This window comes from Salvelinus alpinus, chromosome 25 (assembly GCF_045679555.1).
Source record: "Salvelinus alpinus chromosome 25, SLU_Salpinus.1, whole genome shotgun sequence".
In the NCBI taxonomy this organism is placed as follows: Eukaryota; Metazoa; Chordata; class Actinopteri; order Salmoniformes; family Salmonidae; genus Salvelinus; species Salvelinus alpinus.
This window is the reverse complement of record NC_092110.1, coordinates 43,990,773-44,011,639: the sequence shown is the minus strand read 5'-3', so window position 1 is coordinate 44,011,639 and position 20,867 is coordinate 43,990,773. Positions and strand designations below refer to the sequence as shown.

Sequence of the window (20,867 nt, the reverse complement as noted above, 5' to 3'; positions counted from 1 at the left end):
GTTGCCTGGTATGGCTCTCAATTGGAGGCAGGTGTTTGGCGTTCCTCTAATTGAGAGTCATATTTAGGTAGGCTGTTCACAGTGTTTGTTTGTGGGTGGTTGTCTCCTGTGTCTGTGTCGATGTTTGCACCATACGGGACTGTTTACGGTTTGTTCATTTCATGTAGTCTGTTCCTGTTCATTTCGTTCTTCACGTTGTATGTAAGTTCGTTGTTCAGGTCTGTCTACTTTCGTTTTGTTATTTTGTATCATTTTCAAGTATAGTTCGTTTTCGTGTTTGTTCGTTTTGTTTATTTAATAAATCATTCATGTCATTTCAACGCGCTGCACCTTGGTTCAATCCCTGCTCCTCCTCTTCGGATGAAGAGGAGGAGGACCGCCGTTACAGGTAGTACTGTCACACAGTAAACTTTACTATCAACAGGGTCCAGGAGACCCATACAGAGGCAGGTAGATAGTACTGTCACACACAGTAAACTTTACTATCAACAGGGTCCAGGAGACCCATACAGAGGCAGGTAGATAGTATTGTCACACACAGTAAACTTTACTATCAACAGGGTCCAGGAGACCCAGAAAGAGGTAGGTAGATAGTACTGTCACACACAGTAAACTTTACTATCAACAGGGTCCAGGAGACCCATACAGAGGCAGGTAGATAGTACTGTCACACACAGTAAACTTTACTATCAACAGGGTCCAGGAGACCCAGACAGAGGCGGGTAGGTAGTACTGTCACACACAGTAAACTTTACTATCAACAGGGTCCTGGAGACCCAGACAGAGGCGGGTAGGTAGTACTGTCACGCACAGTAAACTTTACTATCAACAGGGTCCAGGAGACCCAGACAGAGGCGGGTAGGTAGTACTGTCACACACAGTAAACTTTACTATCAACAGGGTCCAGGAAACCCAGACAGAGGCGGGTAGGTTGTACTGTCACACACAGTAAACTTTACTATCAACAGGGTCCAGGAGACCCAGACAGAGGCAGGTAGGTAGTACTGTCACACACAGTAAACTTTACTATCAACAGGGTCCAGGAGACCCAGACAGAGGCAGGTAGGTAGTACTGTCACACACAGTAAACTTTACTATCAACAGGGTCCAGGAGACCCAGACAGAGGCAGGTAGGTAGTACTGTCACACACAGTAAACTTTACTATCAACAGGGTCCAGGAGACCCATACAGAGGCAGGTAGGTAGTACTGTCACACAGTAAACTTTACTATCAACAGGGTCCAGGAGACCCAGACAGAGGCGGGTAGGTTGTACTGTCACACACAGTAAACTTTACTATCAACAGGGTCCAGGAGACCCAGACAGAGGCAGGTAGGTAGTACTGTCACACACAGTAAACTTTACTATCAACAGGGTCCAGGAGACCCAGACAGAGGCAGGTAGGTAGTACTGTCACACACAGTAAACTTTACTATCAACAGGGTCCAGGAGACCCAGACAGAGGCAGGTAGGTAGTACTGTCACACACAGTAAACTTTACTATCAACAGGGTCCAGGAGACCCATACAGAGGCAGGTAGGTAGTACTGTCACACAGTAAACTTTACTATCAACAGGGTCCAGGAGACCCAGACAGAGGCAGGTAGATAGTACTGTCACACACAGTAAACTTTACAATCAACAGGGTCCAGGAGACCCAGACAGAGGCGGGTAGGTAGTACTGTCACACACAGTAAACTTTACTATGAACAGGGTCCAGGAGACCCAGACAGAGGCAGGTAGATAGTACTGTCACACACAGTAAACTTTACTATCAACAGGGTCCAGGAGACCCAGACAGAGGCAGGTAGATAGTACTGTCACACACAGTAAACTTTACTATCAACAGGGTCCAGGAGACCCATACAGAGGCAGGTAGATAGTACTGTCACACACAGTAAACTTTACTATCAACAGGGTCCAGGAGACCCAGACAGAGGTGGGTAGGTAGTACTGTCACACACAGTAAACTTTACTATGAACAGGGTCCAGGAGACCCAGACAGAGGCAGGTAGATAGTACTGTCACACACAGTAAACTTTACTATCAACAGGGTCCAGGAAACCCAGACAGGGGCAGGTAGGTAGTACTGTCACACAGTAAACTTTACTATCAACAGGGTCCAGGAGACCCAGACAGAGGCGGATAGGTAGTACTGTCACACAGTAATCTTAGGCCGGGATTCAATCAGGTCAGCAGTAGATCCACGATGTTGAAGATGATATTCTTGTTGTTTTGTTGTTGTTGTTGACCCCAGCCCTGTGGCGTCTGAGAGGCCTGTCAGACGAGGTGTTCACGGAGCTGGAGGAGATGAAGCAGGAGGCGGCTCACACCCAATCAGCCCTCACCGTCAAGGAGTTCTTCACGAAACGCTCCTACCGACAGCCAATCATCATCGTCCTCATCGTTAACCTGGGCTCCCAGCTCTCAGGCTTCAACGCGGTATGTTGTTTTAGATAAAAGACTGAGTAGTTTTATTGAAAATGCATTTTTCCAGGTCTGTCTCATTGAGAAAATAAACTCTTTTGCAAAAGAGACTTGAACATTATGTAGTGAGTAATGAGTTTTCTATGGGGTATTTATTGAGACCTGAACATTATGTAGTGAGTAATGAGTTTTCTATGGGGTATTTATTGAGACCTGAACATTATGTAGTGAGTAATGAGTTTTCTATGGGGTATTTATTGAGACCTGAACATTATGTAGTGAGTAATGAGTTTTCTATGGGGTATTTATTGAGACCTGAACATTATGTAGTGAGTAATGAGTTTTCTATGGGGTATTTATTGAGACCTGAACATTATGTAGTGAGTAATGAGTTTTCTATGGGGTATTTATTGAGACCTGAACATTATGTAGTGAGTAATGAGTTTTCTATGGGGTATTTATTGAGACCTGAACATTATGTAGTGAGTAATGAGTTTTCTATGGGGTATTTATTGAGACCTGAACATTATGTAGTGAGTAATGAGTTTTCTATGGGGTATTTATTGAGACCTGAACATTATGTAGTGAGTAATGAGTTTTCTATGGGGTATTTATTGAGACCTGAACATTATGTAGTGAGTAATGAGTTTTCTATGGGGTATTTATTGAGACCTGAACATTATGTAGTGAGTAATGAGTTTTCTATGGGGTATTTATTGAGACCTGAACATTATGTAGTGAGTAATGAGTTTTCTATGGGGTATTTATTGAGACCTGAACATTATGTAGTGAGTAATGAGTTTTCTATGGGGTATTTATTGAGACCTGAACATTATGTAGTGAGTAATGAGTTTTCTATGGGGTATTTATTGAGACCTGAACATTTTGTTGTGAGTAATGTGTTCTCTATGGTCTAACAGACTAGCAGACAAGCAGACTACTAGACTAGCAGATTAACAGACTAACAGACTAGCAGCAGACTAGACGACTAGCAGCAGACTACCAGACTGCCAGTCTACTGGACTAGCAGACTAGCAGACTACCAGACAAGAAGCAGACTAGCAGACTTTTATACTACTAGACTATGAGACTAACAGCAGATTAGCAGACAAAAATAATACTACGACTACTAGCAGACTAGTAACAGACTACCAGACCAGCAGCAGACTACCAGACTAGCAGCAGACTACCAGACCAGCAGCAGACTACCAGACTAGCAGCAGACTACCAGACTAACAGCAGATTAGCAGACAAAAATAATACTACGACTACTACCAGACTAGCAGCAGACTACCAGACCAGCAGCAGACTACCAGACTAGCAGCAGACTACCAGACCAGCAGCAGACTACCAGACTAGCAGCAGACTACCAGACTAGCAGCAGACTACCAGACTAGCAGCAGACTACCAGACTAGCAGCAGACTACCAGACCAGCAGCAGACTACCAGACTAGCAGCAGACTACCAGACTAGCAGCAGACTACCAGACTAGCAGCAGACTACCAGACTAGCAGCAGACTACCAGACTAGCAGCAGACTACTAGACTACCAGACCAGCAGCAGACTACCAGACTAGCAGCAGACTACTAGACTAGCAGCAGACTACTAGACTAGCAGCAGACTACTAGACTAGCAGCAGACTACTAGACTAGCAGCAGACTACTAGACTACCAGACCAGCAGCAGACTACTAGACTAGCAGACTATCTGACTACTAGACTAGCAGACTAGCTGACTACTAGACTAGCAGACTGCTAGACTACCAGACTAGCATACTAGCTGACTAGCTGACTAGCTGACTACCAGACTAGCTGACTACTAGACTACCAGACTAGCAGACGACTAGACTAGCAGACAAGCAAACTACTGGACTACCAAACTACCAGACTAGCAGACTAGCTGCAGACTAGCAGCGTAGCACCAGACTACCATACTAGTAGCATATTACCAGACTGGCAGCAGACTAGCAGCAGACTAGCAGCAGACTACCAGAATAGCAGACTAGCAGCAGACTAGCAGCAGACTACCAGAATAGCAGAATAGCAGCAGACTACCAGACTAGCAGACTTGCAGTTATTTGCTAAACCCTCTCCTCTTTCCAGAGTTGATTCTGCGGCATTGTGTCAGTATGGTTCTTCAGGCTATCCTGCAGCTCAGTAGGGAACCTGAGGCTAAAGGAAAGATAGGCAACACACTGAGGTTAAACATATACCCCACTTCTCATTTTCCAGATCATCAATTATTCCACCAAGATGTTTGACAAGGCTAACTTTGACGAAGCCAAGTATCTGACGCTGGGGGTGGGGGCCGTGAACGTGGCCTTCACTCTGGTGGCGGTGAGTAGTGTACACTAGAGTAACCTCACTTGTAATATCACCTGTTATGAAGTATGGAGACTCACCTGTAATCTCACCTGGTATGAGGTATGGAGACTCACCTGTAATCTCACCTGTTATGAGGTATGGAGACTCACCTGTAATCTCACCTGGTATGAGGTATGGAGACTCACCTGTAATCTCACCTGGTATGAGGTATGGGGACTCACCTGTAATCTCACCTGGTACGAGGTATGGAGACTCACCTGTAATCTCACCTGGTACGAGGTATGGAGATTCACTTGTAATCTCACCTGGTACGAGGTATGGAGACTCACTTGTAATCTCACCTGTTATGAAGTATGGAGACTCACCTGTAATCTCACCTGGTATGAGGTATGGAGACTCACTTGTAATCTCACCTGTTATGAAGAATGGAGACTCACCTGTAATCTCACCTGGTATGAGGTATGGAGACTCACTTGTAATCTCACCTGTTATGAGGTATGGAGACTCACCTGTAATCTCACCTGGTATGAGGTATGGAGACTCACTTGTAATATCACCTGTTATGAGGTATGGAGACTCACTTGTAATCTCACCTGGTATGAGGTATGGAGACTCACTTGTAATATCACCTGTTATGAGGTATGGAGACTCACTTGTAATCTCACCTGTTATGAGGTATGGAGACTCACTTGTAATCTCACCTGGTATGAGGTATGGAGACTCACCTGTAATCTCACCTGGTATGAGGTATGGAGACTCACTTGTAATCTCACCTGGTATGAGGTATGGAGACTCACTTGTAATATCACCTGGTATGAGGTATGGAGACTCACCTGTAATCTCACCTGGTATGAAGTATGGGGACTCGCCTGTAATCTCACCTGGTATGAAGTATGGAGACTCACCTGTAATATAATCTGTTATGAGGTATGGAGACTCACCTGTAATATAATCTGTTATGAAGTATGGAGACTCACCTGTAATATAATCTGTTATGAGGTATGGAGACTCACCTGTAATATAATCTGTTATGAGGTATGGAGACTCACCTGTAATCTCACCTGGTATGAAGTATGGAGACTCACCTGTAATATAATCTGTTATGAGGTATGGAGACTCACCTGTAATCTCACCTGGTATGAGGTATGGAGACTCACCTGTAATCTCACCTATTATGAAGTATGGAGACTCACCTGTGATTTTGTGTCTGTTTTTCCTCCTCAGTTCTTCCTGATGGAGAGGGCGGGGCGTAGGAAACTGCTGTTGACTGGCTTCCTGTGTCTAGCTGTGTGCAACCTCTCCATGACCGTCATAGACTCAGTCCTGGTAACGCTAACCACACCTACACTAACCCTAAATTATCAATCTATTATATTATACGATTGTCCATCTGAGTGTTGTCCACCTGAGTGTTGTCCATCTGAGTGTTGTCCATCTGAGTGTTGTCCATCTGAGTGTTGTCCATCTGAGTATTGCCCATCTGAGTATTGTCTATCTGAGTGTTGTCCATCTGAGTATTGTCCATCTGAGTATTGTCCATCTGAGTATTGTCCATCTGAGTATTGTCTATCTGAGTGTTGTCCATCTGAGTGTTGTCCATCTGAGTGTTGTCCATCTGAGTATTGCCCATCTGAGTGTTGTCCATCTGAGTGTTGTCCATCTGAGTATTGCCCATCTGAGTGTTGTCCATCTGAGTATTGCCCATCTGAGTGTTGTCCATCTGAGTGTTGTCCATCTGAGTATTGTCCATCTGAGTATTGTCCATCTGAGTGTTGTCCATCTGAGTATTGTCCATCTGAGTATTGCCCATCTGAGTGTTGTCCATCTGAGTATTGCCCATCTGAGTATTGTCTATCTCAGCGTACCTTGTTGGTGACTCTCTCTCTCTACCTGCAGGTGTAATACATTATGATGCTGTTATTCAACATGGTCTAAGGACAATTCGTATTATTCTGTATGTAAATCTATGACATTCCATTTAGTATGATATTTCACTTTACGTTAAGTTACATTATGAATGGAACAGCTGTCATACAATAACATATGAATTAGAGGAGGTATAGTATCATACTGTACGTCTTACCTGGTTGTACAATAGCATACGAATTGGATGATTTAATCTACCATATGTCTCGGAGGATGTAATTTATCATACGAATTGGATGATGTAATTTATGTCAATCTGGTGGCCTCCCCTCAATCTTAGCTAGCTAGCTAATGTTATACTGCATGTAATGTCAATCTGGTGGCCTATCCCTCAATCTTAGCTAGCTAGCTAATGTTATACTGCATGTAATGTCAATCTGGTGGCCTCCCCTCAATCTTAGCTAGCTAGCTAATGTTATACTGCATGTAATGTCAATCTAGTGGCCTCCCCTCAATCTTAGCTAGCTAGCTAATGTTATACTGCATGTAATGTCAATCCGGTGGCCTCCCCTCAATCTTAGCTAGCTAGCTAATGTTATACTGCATGTAATGTCAATCTGGTGGCCTCCCCTCAATTTTAGCTAGCTAGCTAATGTTATACTGCATGTAATGTCAATCCGGTGGCCTCCCCTCAATCTTAGCTAGCTAGCTAATGTTATACTGCATGTAATGTCAATCTGGTGGCCTCCCCTCAATTTTAGCTAGCTAGCTAATGTTATACTGCATGTAATGTCAATCTGGTGGCCTCCCCTCAATCTTAGCTAGCTAGCTAATGTTATACTGCATGTAATGTCAATCTGGTGGCCTCCCCTCAATCTTAGCTAGCTAGTTAATGTTATACTGCATGTAATGTCAATCTGGTGGCCTCCCCTCAATCTTAGCTAGCTAGCTAATGTTATACTGCATGTAATGTCAATCTGGTGGCCTCCCCTCAATCTTAGCTAGCTAGCTAATGTTATACTGCATGTAATGTCAATCTGGTGGCCTCCCCTCAATCTTAGCTAGCTAGCTAATGTTATACTGCATGTAATGTCAATCTGGTGGCCTCCCCTCAATCTTAACTAGCTAGCTAATGTTATACTGCATGTAATGTCAATCTGGTGGCCTCCCCTCAATCTTAGCTAGCTAGCTAATGTTATACTGCATGTAATGTCAATCTGGTGGCCTCCCCTCAATCTTAGCTAGCTAGCTAATGTTATACTGCATGTAATGTCAATCTGGTGGCCTCCCCTCAATCTTAGCTAGCTAGCTAATGTTATACTGCATCTAATGTCAATCTAGTGGCCTCCCCTCAATCTTAGCTAGCTAGCTAATGTTATACTGCATGTAATGTCAATCTAGTGGCCTCCCCTCAATCTTAGATAGCTAGCTAATGTTATACTGCATGTAATGTCAATCTAGTGGCCTCCCCTCAATCTTAGATAGCTAGCTAACATTATACTGAATGTAAAGTCAATCTGGTGGCCTCCCCTCAATCTTAGATAGCTAGCTAATGTTATACTGCATGTAATGTCAATCTGGTGGCCTCCCCTCAATCTTAGCTAGCTAGCTAATGTTATACTGCATGTAATGTCAATCTGGTGGCCTCCCCTCAATCTTAGCTAGCTAGCTAATGTTATACTGCATGTAATGTCAATCTGGTGGCCTCCCCTCAATCTTAGATAGCTAGCTAATGTTATACTGAATGTAAAGTAAATCTGGTGGCCTCCCCTCAATCTTAGATAGCTAGCTAACATTATACTGAATGTAAAGTAAATCTGGTGGCCTCCCCTCAATCTTAGATAGCTAGCTAACATTATACTGAATGTAAAGTAAATCTGGTGGCCTCCCCTCAATCTTAGATAGCTAGCTAATGTTATACTGCATGTAATGTCAATCTGGTGGCCTCCCCTCAATCTTAGCTAGCTAGCTAATGTTATACTGCATGTAATGTCAATCTGGTGGCCTCCCCTCAATCTTAGATAGCTAGCTAACATTATACTGAATGTACAGTAAATCTGGTGGCCTCCCCTCAATCTTAGATAGCTAGCTAACATTATACTGAATGTAAAGTCAATCTGGTGGCCTCCCCTCAATCTTAGATAGCTAGCTAACATTATACTGAATGTAAAGTAAATCTGGTGGCCTCCCCTCAATCTTAGATAGCTAGCTAACATTATACTGAATGTAAAGTCAATCTTGTGACATCAAAATGATGACAAAAGGTTTTCCTGCTAATTATTTGCCTCCTATTTGAATGTCATTGTATTTCCAAGCCATTGTAATGGATGTTGGATAACATTTTCATCAGCGCTAATTGACGATGCATTGAGTAGAACGCTCAGTCGGGCATCAGTCCAATAACGCACGTTCAAAACAATATTGCGATGAGACATGCAACCCGTGAATAGTATTGCACATCTTTATCTGAGACCAGGTTGCTTGTTAGGCAGTAAAAACAAAGAAGAATTACAAGAAGCATTTATGTTGGCAGTTAGGGGAACTAACGACAAAGTTGTTGGCTTAAATTTAGAATAAGGGTTAGCTAAAATGCTACAATTGTCCTGATGTGACTCGAACAGGCAGCCTTTGGATTGCTAGCCTGTCGGGGATTACGGTCACCCATCCTCCCTGACCAATATAAGACTGATTGACTGATTGATCTGCCCTGTAGTTCCTTGTCCCAGAGCTGCGTAACCTGCAGGTGTTGGTCGTGTTCTTCCTGATCTCAGCCTATGAGGTGGGACCTGGCCCTATTTCCTGGTTCATCGCTGCAGAGCTGTTTGACCAGCCAGCCAGACCAATCGCCATGGCCTTCACCAGCATGCTCAACTGGGGAGGGAAGTTCATGCTGGCCCTGCTCTTCCCTCCACTACTGGTAAGTACTAATCCTGCTGTTCCCTCTCCACTACTGGTACATACTAGTCCTGCTGTTCCCTCCACTACTGGTACATACTAGACCTGCTCTTCCCTCCACTACTGGTACATACTAGTCCTGCTCTTCTCTCCACTACTGGTACGTACTAGTCCTGCTCTTCCCTCCACTACTGGTACGTCCTAGTCCTGCTCTTCTCTCCACTACTGGTACGTACTAGTCCTGCTGTTCCCTCCACTACTGGTACATACTAGTCCTGCTCTTCCCTCCACTCCTGCTCTTCCCTCCACTACTGGTACGTACTAGTCCTGCTGTGTCCTCCACTACTGGTACGTACTAGTCCTGCTGTTCCATCCACTACTGGTACGTACTAGTCCTGCTGTTCCATCCACTACTGGTACGTACTAGTCCTGCTGTGTCCTCCACTACTGGTACGTACTAGTCCTGCTCTTCCCTCCACTACTGGTACGTACTAGTCCTGCTCTTCCCTCCACTACTGGTACGTACTAGTCCTGCTCTTCCCTCCACCACTGGTACGTACTAGTCCTGCTCTTCCCTCCACCACTGGTACGTTTAACATAGCCTGTGTCATAGGATAGCTGTAATACAACACCAATGGTACATGACAATACGGCACCAATGGTACATGACAATATGGCACCAGTGGTACATGACAATATGGCACCAGTGATACATGACAATATGGCACCAGTGGTACATGACATAATGGCACCAATGGTACATGACAATACGGCACCAATGGTACATGACAATATGGCACCAATGGTACATGACAATACGGCACCAATGGTACATGACAATACGGCACCAGTGGTACATGACAATACGGCACCAGTGGTACATGACAATACGGCATCCAGTGGTACATGACAATACGGCACCAGTGGTACATGGCAATACGGCACCAGTGGTACATGACAATACGGCACCAGTGGTACATGACAATACGGCACCAGTGGTACATGGCAATACGGCACCAGTGGTACGTGACAATACGGCACCAGTGGTACGTGACAATACGGCACCAGTGGTACATGACAATACGGCACCAGTGGTACATGACAATACGGCACCAGTGGTACATGGCAATACGGCACCAGTGGTACATGACAATACGGCACCAGTGGTACATGACAATACGGCACCAGTGGTACATGACAATACGGCACCAGTGGTACATGACAATACGGCACCAGTGGTACATGACAATATGGCACCAGTGGTACATGGCAATACGGCACCAGTGGTACATGACAATACGGCACCAGTGGTACATGACAATATGGCACCAATGGTACATGACATAGTGGCACCAATGGTACATGACAATACGGCACCAGTGGTACATGACAATACGGCACCAGTGGTACATGACAATATGGCACCAGTGGTACATGACAATATGGCACCAGTGGTACATGACAATACGGCACCAGTGGTACATGACATAATGGCACCAATGGTACATGACAGTATGGCTGGTTTGATTTCATAGATAGGACTATCTTCTAAAATGAAATGTACTGCAATTTCCAGTTGTGTTAACTCTCTGCTCCTGTGTGTGTGTGTGTGTGTGTGTGTGTGTGTGTGTGTGTGTGTGTGTGTGTGTGTGTGTGTGTCTCTCTCTCTGTAGAAACTGTGTGGTGCTTACGTGTACCTCCTCTTCACGACCATGGCTCTGACAGCCTTCAGCTTCACTTGGAGACGCCTACCTGAGACCAAGGGACGCACCTTCGATGACATCGCAGCCGAGTTCCGAGAGTCCGAGGGCATTCCCCTGCACAATAAGACTGGTTTCAACACCTTCCCCTGACCTGAACGTCCTGGCCCCTCTCACCTTACCCCTGACACCCCCCCCTGGAGGTCGGAAGTTGTACTGGGGGTCACGGAGGTCTTATTGTGTTCAACCTTCGCATGGGGACAAATGTTTTATTTTATTTAACCTTTTGTTTAACCAGGTAGTCAGAATACGACCTCTAACACAAGGGAAACACATGATGGGACTGATACAGGACTTCAGGTGGTGGCCTCCCTCAGTGATGTCCGTTTTCTGATGACATGTACATTTATAAACATGAAAAACACGATTGCCTCTGTTCCTGTAGTAGTCACGCATGTATCATAAAATGGATAAATATTATTATCTGTATTGTTGGATTGAGGCATTACGATAACTTGTTTTCGGATCCATATCATTGAATATTAAGAGTGAAGCTCCTATATATAAGAGTTTATAAGAGTCTGAAGCTCCCGTATATAAGAGTTTATAAGAGTCTGAAGCTCCCGTATATAAGAGTCTGAAGCTCCTTTATAAAAGAGTTTATAAGAGTCTGAAGCTCCTGTATATAAGAGTCTGAAGCTCCTTTATATAAGAGTTTATAAGAGTCTGAAGCTCCCGTATATAAGAGTTTGTAAGAGTCTGAAGCTCCTGTATATAAGAGTCTGAAGCTCCTTTATATAAGAGTTTATAAGAGTCTGAAGCTCCTGTATAAATGAGTCTGAAGCTCCTTTATATAAGAGTTTATAAGAGTCTGAAGCTCCCGTATATAAGAGTATATAAGAGTCTGAAGCTCCTGTATAGAAGAGTTTATAAGAGTCTGAAGCGCCTATATATAAGAGTTTATAAGAGTCTGAAGCTCCCGTACATAAGAGTTTATAAGAGTCTGAAGCTCCCGTACATAAGAGTTTATAAAAGTCTGAAGCTCCCGTACATAAGAGTTTATAAGAGTCTGAAGCTCCTGTCTATAAGAGTTTATAAGAGTCTGAAGCTCCCGTACATAAGAGTTTATAAGAGTCTGAAGCTCCCGTACATAAGAGTTTATAAGAGTCTGAAGCTCCCGTATATAAGAGTCTGAAGCTCCTTTATAAAAGAGTTTATAAGAGTCTGAAGCTCCTGTATATAAGAGTCTGAAGCTCCTTTATATAAGAGTTTATAAGAGTCTGAAGCTCCCGTATATAAGAGTTTGTAAGAGTCTGAAGCTCCTGTATATAAGAGTCTGAAGCTCCTTTATATAAGAGTTTATAAGAGTCTGAAGCTCCTGTATAAATGAGTCTGAAGCTCCCGTATATAAGAGTTTATAAGAGTCTGAAGCTCCCGTATATAAGAGTTTATAAGAGTCTGAAGCGCCTATATATAAGAGTTTATAAGAGTCTGAAGCTCCCGTATATAAGAGTTTATAAAAGTCTGAAGCTCCCGTATATAAGAGTTTATAAGAGTCTGAAGCGCCTATATATAAGAGTTTATAAGAGTCTGAAGCTCCCGTACATAAGAGTTTATAAGAGTCTGAAGCTCCCGTACATAAGAGTTTATAAAAGTCTGAAGCTCCCGTACATAAGAGTTTATAAGAGTCTGAAGCTCCTGTCAATAAGAGTTTATAAGAGTCTGAAGCTCCCGTACATAAGAGTTTATAAGAGTCTGAAGCTCCCGTACATAAGAGTTTATAAGAGTCTGAAGCTCCCGTATATAAGAGTCTGAAACTCCTGTATATAAGAGTTTATAAGAGTCTGAAGCTCCCGTATATAAGAGTTTATAAGAGTGAAGCTCCTGTCTATAAGAGTTTATAAGAATCTGAAAATCCCTTACATAAGAGTTTATAAGAGTCTGAAGCTCCCGTATATAAGAGTTTATAAGAGTCTGAAGCTCCCGTATATAAGAGTCTGAAGCTCCTGTATATAAGAGTTTATAAGAGTCTGAAGCCCCCGTATATAAGAGTTTATAAGAGTCTGAAGCTCCCATATATAAGAGTTTATAAGAGTCTGAAGCTCCTGTATATAAGAGTTTATAAGAGTCTGAAGCTCCTGTCTATAAGAGTCTGAAGTTCCTTTATATAAGAGTTTATAAGAGTCTGAAGCTCCTGTATAAATGAGTCTGAAGCTCCTTTATATAAGAGTTTATAAGAGTCTGAAGCTCCCGTATATAAGAGTATATAAGAGTCTGAAGCTCGCGTATATAAGAGTTTATAAGAGTCTGAAGCTCCTGTATATAAGAGTTTATAAGAGTCTGAAGCTCCCGTATATAAGAGTTTATAAAAGTCTGAAGCTCCCATATATAAGAGTTTATAAGAGTCTGAAGCGCCTATATATAAGAGTTTATAAGAGTCTGAAGCTCCCGTACATAAGAGTTTATAAGAGTCTGAAGCTCCCGTACATAAGAGTTTATAAAAGTCTGAAGCTCCGGTACATAAGAGTTTATAAGAGTCTGAAGCTCCTGTCTATAAGAGTTTATAAGAGTCTGAAGCTCCCGTACATAAGAGTTTATAAGAGTCTGAAGCTCCCGTATATAAGAGTCTGAAACTCCTGTATATAAGAGTTTATAAGAGTCTGAAGCTCCCGTATATAAGAGTTTATAAGAGTCTGAAGCTCCTGTCTATAAGAGTTTATAAGAGTCTGAAAATCCCGTACATAAGAGTTTATAAGAGTCTGAAGCTCCCGTATATAAGAGTTTATAAGAGTCTGAAGCTCCCGTATATAAGAGTCTGAAGCTCCTGTATATAAGAGTTTATAAGAGTCTGAAGCTCCTGTATATAAGAGTCTATAAGAGTCTGAAGCTCCCGTATATAAGAGTTTATAAGAGTCTGAAGCTCCTTTATATAAGAGTCTATAAGAATCTGAAGCTCCTGTATATAAGAGTTTATAAGAGTCTGAAGCTCCCGTATATAAGAGTTTATAAGAGTCTGAAGCTCCCGTATATAAGAGTCTATAAGAGTCTGAAGCTCCCGTACATAAGAGTTTATAAGAGTCTGAAGCTCCCGTATATAAGAGTCTGAAACTCCTGTATATAAGAGTTTATAAGAGTCTGAAGCTCCCGTATATAAGAGTTTATAAGAGTGAAGCTCCTGTCTATAAGAGTTTATAAGAATCTGAAAATCCCTTACATAAGAGTTTATAAGAGTCTGAAGCTCATGTATATAAGAGTTTATAAGAGTCTGAAGCTCCCGTATATAAGAGTCTGAAGCTCCTGTATATAAGAGTTTATAAGAGTCTGAAGCCCCCGTATATAAGAGTTTATAAGAGTCTGAAGCTCCCATATATAAGAGTTTATAAGAGTCTGAAGCTCCTGTATATAAGAGTTTATAAGAGTCTGAAGCTCCTGTCTATAAGAGTCTGAAGCTCCTTTATATAAGAGTTTATAAGAGTCTGAAGCTCCTGTATAAATGAGTCTGAAGCTCCTTTATATAAGAGTTTATAAGAGTCTGAAGCTCCCGTATATAAGAGTATATAAGAGTCTGAAGCTCGCGTATATAAGAGTTTATAAGAGTCTGAAGCTCCTGTATAGAAGAGTTTATAAGAGTCTGAAGCGCCTATATATAAGAGTTTATAAGAGTCTGAAGCTCCCGTATATAAGAGTTTATAAAAGTCTGAAGCTCCCGTATATAAGAGTTTATAAGAGTCTGAAGCGCCTATATATAAGAGTTTATAAGAGTCTGAAGCTCCCGTACATAAGAGTTTATAAGAGTCTGAAGCTCCCGTACATAAGAGTTTATAAAAGTCTGAAGCTCCGGTACATAAGAGTTTATAAGAGTCTGAAGCTCCTGTCTATAAGAGTTTATAAGAGTCTGAAGCTCCCGTACATAAGAGTTTATAAGAGTCTGAAGCTCCCGTATATAAGAGTCTGAAACTCCTGTATATAAGAGTTTATAAGAGTCTGAAGCTCCCGTATATAAGAGTTTATAAGAGTCTGAAGCTCCTGTCTATAAGAGTTTATAAGAGTCTGAAAATCCCGTACATAAGAGTTTATAAGAGTCTGAAGCTCCCGTATATAAGAGTTTATAAGAGTCTGAAGCTCCCGTATATAAGAGTCTGAAGCTCCTGTATATAAGAGTTTATAAGAGTCTGAAGCTCCTGTATATAAGAGTCTATAAGAGTCTGAAGCTCCCGTATATAAGAGTTTATAAGAGTCTGAAGCTCCTTTATATAAGAGTCTATAAGAATCTGAAGCTCCTGTATATAAGAGTTTATAAGAGTCTGAAGCTCCCGTATATAAGAGTTTATAAGAGTCTGAAGCTCCCGTATATAAGAGTCTATAAGAGTCTGAAGCTCCCGTACATAAGAGTTTATAAGAGTCTGAAGCTCCCGTATATAAGAGTCTGAAACTCCTGTATATAAGAGTTTATAAGAGTCTGAAGCTCCCGTATATAAGAGTTTATAAGAGTGAAGCTCCTGTCTATAAGAGTTTATAAGAATCTGAAAATCCCTTACATAAGAGTTTATAAGAGTCTGAAGCTCATGTATATAAGAGTTTATAAGAGTCTGAAGCTCCCGTATATAAGAGTCTGAAGCTCCTGTATATAAGAGTTTATAAGAGTCTGAAGCCCCCGTATATAAGAGTTTATAAGAGTCTGAAGCTCCCATATATAAGAGTTTATAAGAGTCTGAAGCTCCTGTATATAAGAGTTTATAAGAGTCTGAAGCTCCTGTCTATAAGAGTCTGAAGCTCCTTTATATAAGAGTTTATAAGAGTCTGAAGCTCCTGTATAAATGAGTCTGAAGCTCCTTTATATAAGAGTTTATAAGAGTCTGAAGCTCCCGTATATAAGAGTATATAAGAGTCTGAAGCTCGCGTATATAAGAGTTTATAAGAGTCTGAAGCTCCTGTATAGAAGAGTTTATAAGAGTCTGAAGCGCCTATATATAAGAGTTTATAAGAGTCTGAAGCTCCCGTATATAAGAGTTTATAAAAGTCTGAAGCTCCCGTATATAAGAGTTTATAAGAGTCTGAAGCGCCTATATATAAGAGTTTATAAGAGTCTGAAGCTCCCGTACATAAGAGTTTATAAGAGTCTGAAGCTCCCGTACATAAGAGTTTATAAAAGTCTGAAGCTCCGGTACATAAGAGTTTATAAGAGTCTGAAGCTCCTGTCTATAAGAGTTTATAAGAGTCTGAAGCTCCCGTACATAAGAGTTTATAAGAGTCTGAAGCTCCCGTATATAAGAGTCTGAAACTCCTGTATATAAGAGTTTATAAGAGTCTGAAGCTCCCGTATATAAGAGTTTATAAGAGTCTGAAGCTCCTGTCTATAAGAGTTTATAAGAGTCTGAAAATCCCGTACATAAGAGTTTATAAGAGTCTGAAGCTCCCGTATATAAGAGTTTATAAGAGTCTGAAGCTCCCGTATATAAGAGTCTGAAGCTCCTGTATATAAGAGTTTATAAGAGTCTGAAGCTCCTGTATATAAGAGTCTATAAGAGTCTGAAGCTCCCGTATATAAGAGTTTATAAGAGTCTGAAGCTCCTTTATATAAGAGTCTATAAGAGTCTGAAGCTCCTGTATATAAGAGTTTATAAGAGTCTGAAGCTCCCGTATATAAGAGTTTATAACAGTCTGAAGCTCCCGTATATAAGAGTTTATAAGAGTCTGAAGCTCCTGTATATAAGAGTCTATAAGAGTCTGAAGCTCCCGTATATAAGAGTTTATAAGAGTCTGAAGCTCCCGTATATAAGAGTCTATAAGAGTCTGAAGCTCCTGTATATAAGAGTTTATAACAGTCTGAAGCTCCCGTATATAAGAGTTTATAAGAGTCTGAAGCTCCTGTATATAAGAGTTTATAAGAGTCTGAAGCTCCTGTATATAAGAGTTTATAAGAGTCTGAAGCTCCCGTATATAAGAGTTTATAAGAGGCTGAAGCTCCCGTATATAAGAGTTTATAAGAGTCTGAAGCTCCCGTATATAAGAGTTTATAACAGGCTGAAGCTCCCGTATATAAGAGTTTATAAGAGTCTGAAGCTCCCGTATATAAGAGTTTATAAGAGCCTGAAGCTCTTGTACCTGATGAAACATTGAACTTCTTGTGGCGTGGTTCTCCTCCATTGGACAGAAGCATCACTCACAACTCTCTGCCTCTGAGCAGCTTCACCTAAGCAGTAAGGTTAACACTTTACAGTAAGGTACCATTTGTAAAGGGTCTATAAAGGTCTTATAATGACTCTATTAGTGATTATTTAAGCATTTGTAAATGCATTATAAACAATTATTAAGTAAGGGGTAATCAACGAGGGGCTATGCGTTATTTCGGAAAATAATGAACGACGTGGAACTAAACTTCCAAGGAGTTAGATCATTTTCCAGAGAACACATAGAGCCCCGAGTCCCTTATATACCAAGGCTATAGACAGGTTAATTGTTTAGCAACAAAACTGAAACGTGCACAATTACGGAGCAAAACAGACGTGGTTGGCTTAGAATGTTTTACAACATGTAAACTATATTTTGTCTCTAATGTTTATTGAAACCATAAATACATTTGCACAAATGAGCACTTGTTGTCTCTCAAATACATCTTTACAGTTGTTCGGTTAGCTAGCTAGCGAATGTTTAGCTATGTTAGCATTGACATGAAATCAGTCACAACACCTCAAAACAAGACATGGTATCAAGAACAAGATGAAACTAGCTGAAATAAGCCACTTATGATTCCCCACATGACAGTTTATTGTGACTGTTGCTAGGTGGTGGGGGAGGGTCTGGGTGGTGGGGGAGGGTATGGGTGGTGGGGGAGGGTCTGGGTGGTGAGGGAGGGTCTGGGTGGTGGGGGAGGGTCTGGGTGGTGGGGGAGTGTCTGGGTGGTGGGGGAGGGTATGGGTGGTGGGGGAGGGTTGACAAACATTTTCTTTTAAGCTTCCAGGAGGGTTATGTGTTTTTTTTATTGGAATCTACAGTTGAAGTGGGAAGTTTACATACACTTAGGTTGGAGTCATTAAAACTTGTTTTTCAACCACTCCACAAATTTCTTGTTAACAAACTACATTTTTTGCAAGTCGGTTAAGACATCTACTTTGTGCATGACACAAGTAACTTTTCCAACAATTGTTTACAGACAGATTATTTCACTTATTTTCACTGTATGACAATTCCAGTGGGTCAGAAGTTTACATGCACTAAGTTGACTGTGCCTTTAAACAGCTTGGAAAATTCCAGAAAATGATGTCATGGCTTTAGAAGCTTCTGATAGGCTAATTGACATCATTTGAGTCAATTGGAGGTGTACCTGTGGATGTATTTCAAGGCCTACCTTCGAACTCAGTGCCTCTTTGCTTGACGTCATGGGAAAATCAAAAGAAATCAGCCAATACCTCCGAAAGAAAATTGTAGACCTCCACAAGTCTGGTTCATCCTTGGGAGCAATTTCCAAATGCCTGAAGGTACCATGTTCATCTGTACAAACAATAGTACACAAGTATAAACACCATGGGACCACGCAGTCATACTGTCCAGCAAGGAGACGCGTTCTGTCTCTTAGAGATGAACATACTTTGGTGCGAAAAGTGCACATCAATCCCAGAACAACAGCAACGGACCTTGTGAAGATGCTGGAGGAAACAGGTACAAAACTATCTATATCCACAGTAAAACGAGTCTTATATCGACATAACCTGAAAGGCCGCTCAGCAAGGAAGAAACCACTGCTCCAAAACTGTCATAAAAAAGCCAGACTATGGTTTGCAACTGCACATGGGGACAAAGATCGTACTTTTTGGAGAAATGTCCTCTGGTCTGATGAAACAAAAATAGAACTGTTTGGCCATTACGACCATTGTTATGTTTGGAGGGAAAAGTGGGAGGCTTGCAAGCCGAAGAACACCATTCCAACCGTGAAGCACGGGGGTGGCAGCATCATGTTGTGGGGGTGCTTTGCTGCAGGAAGGACTGGTGCACTTTACAAAATAGATGGCTTCATGAGGAGAGAAAATCATGTGGATATATTGAAGCAACATCTCAAGACATCAGTCAGGAAGTTAACCTGTCTAGGACTGGGGTTCCGCTAGCGGACACCCAATGAAATTGCAGGGCGCCAAATTCAATCAACAGAAATCTCATAATTCAATTTTCTCAAACACACAAGTATTAGACACCATTTTAAAGATAAAATTCTCGTTAATCCAACCACAGTGTCCTATTTCTAAAAAGCTTTTCGGCGAAAGCAGAACATATCATTATGTTAGGTCAGCAACTAGTCACAGAAAGCATACAGCGATTTTCGAACCAAAGAGAGGAGTCACAAAAAGCAGAAATAGAGATAAAATGAATCACTAACCTTTGATATTCTTCATCAGATGACACTCCCGGAACAACATGTTACACAATACATGTATGTTCTGTTCGATCAAGTTCATATTTATATCCAAAAACCTCAGTTTACATTTGGCTTTGCCTCCAAAACATCCCATGAATTTGCACAGAGCCACATCAAATCACAAAAAAACTCATAATAAACATTGATAAAAGATCCAAGTGTTATTCACAGATTTAAAGATATACTTCTCCTTAATGCAACCGCTGTGTCAGATTTCAAAAAAACTTTACTGAAAAAGCAAACCATGCAATAATCTGAGTACGACGCTCAGACGACAAATCAACCGAAGAGATGTCTGCCATGTTGGAGTCAACATAAGTCAGAAATAGCATTATAAATATTCACTTACCTTTGATGATCTTCATCAGAATGCACTCCCAGGAATCCCAGTTCCACAATAAATGTTTGATTTGTTTCATGAAGTCCATCATTTATGTCCAAATTACTCCTTTTGGTTCGCGCGTTCAGTACACAATCTAAACTCACGATGCGCGGGCAGGTCCACGAAAAAGTTCCGCCGAAAAGTCATTTTACAGTCCGTGGAAACATGTCAAACGAAGTATAGAATCAATCTTTATGATCTTTTTAACATAAATCTTCAATAATGTTCCAACCGGAGAATTCCTTTGTCTTCAGAAAAGCATTCTGCCAGAGCCCTGACTCATTCCCCTCTCATTCGGCCCCACTTCACAGTAGAAGCATCCAACAAGTTTCTAAAGACTGTTGACATCAAGTGGAAGCCTTAGGAAGTGCAATATGACCCCATAGACACTGTGTATTCGATAGGCCAAGAGTTGAAAACCTACAAACCTCAGATTTCCCACTTCCTGGTTGGATTTTTCACAGATTTTCACCTGCCATATGAGTTCTGTTATACTCACAGACATCATTCAAACAGTTTTAGAAACTTCTGAGTGTTTTCTATCCAAATCTACTAATACTATGCATATATTAGCAACTGGGACTGAGTAGCAGGCAGTTTACTCTGGGCACGCTTTTCATCCAAACGTGAAAATGCTGCCCCCTATCCATAACAAGTTTTAAAGCTTAGTTGCAAATGGGTCTTCCAAATGGACGACGACCCCAAGCATACTTCCAAAGTTGTGGCAAAATGGCTTAAGGACAACAAAGGCAAGGTTTTGGAGTGGCCAACACAAAGCCCTGACCTCAATCCTATAGAAAATGTGTGGGCAGAACTGAAAAAGCGTGTGTGAGCAAGAAGGCCTACAAACCTGAAACAGTTACAC

The 20,867-nt window shown here is 41.6% G+C and overlaps 1 protein-coding gene across 1 annotated transcript in view; it reads left to right on the top strand.

The window, feature by feature from the left end:
* Positions 1–11,738, top strand: part of LOC139554017 (solute carrier family 2, facilitated glucose transporter member 1) — a 53,500-nt gene extending 41,762 nt beyond the window's left edge. The window contains exons 7-11 of the mRNA XM_071366894.1: positions 2,257–2,441; positions 4,657–4,761; positions 5,974–6,075; positions 9,329–9,532; positions 11,184–11,738. Of these exons, the coding sequence (XP_071222995.1) occupies positions 2,257–2,441; positions 4,657–4,761; positions 5,974–6,075; positions 9,329–9,532; positions 11,184–11,363 (776 nt within the window). The 3' untranslated portion in view covers positions 11,364–11,738. The remainder of the gene's footprint in view (positions 1–2,256; positions 2,442–4,656; positions 4,762–5,973; positions 6,076–9,328; positions 9,533–11,183) is intronic.
* Positions 11,739–20,867: the final 9,129 nt, after the last annotated feature.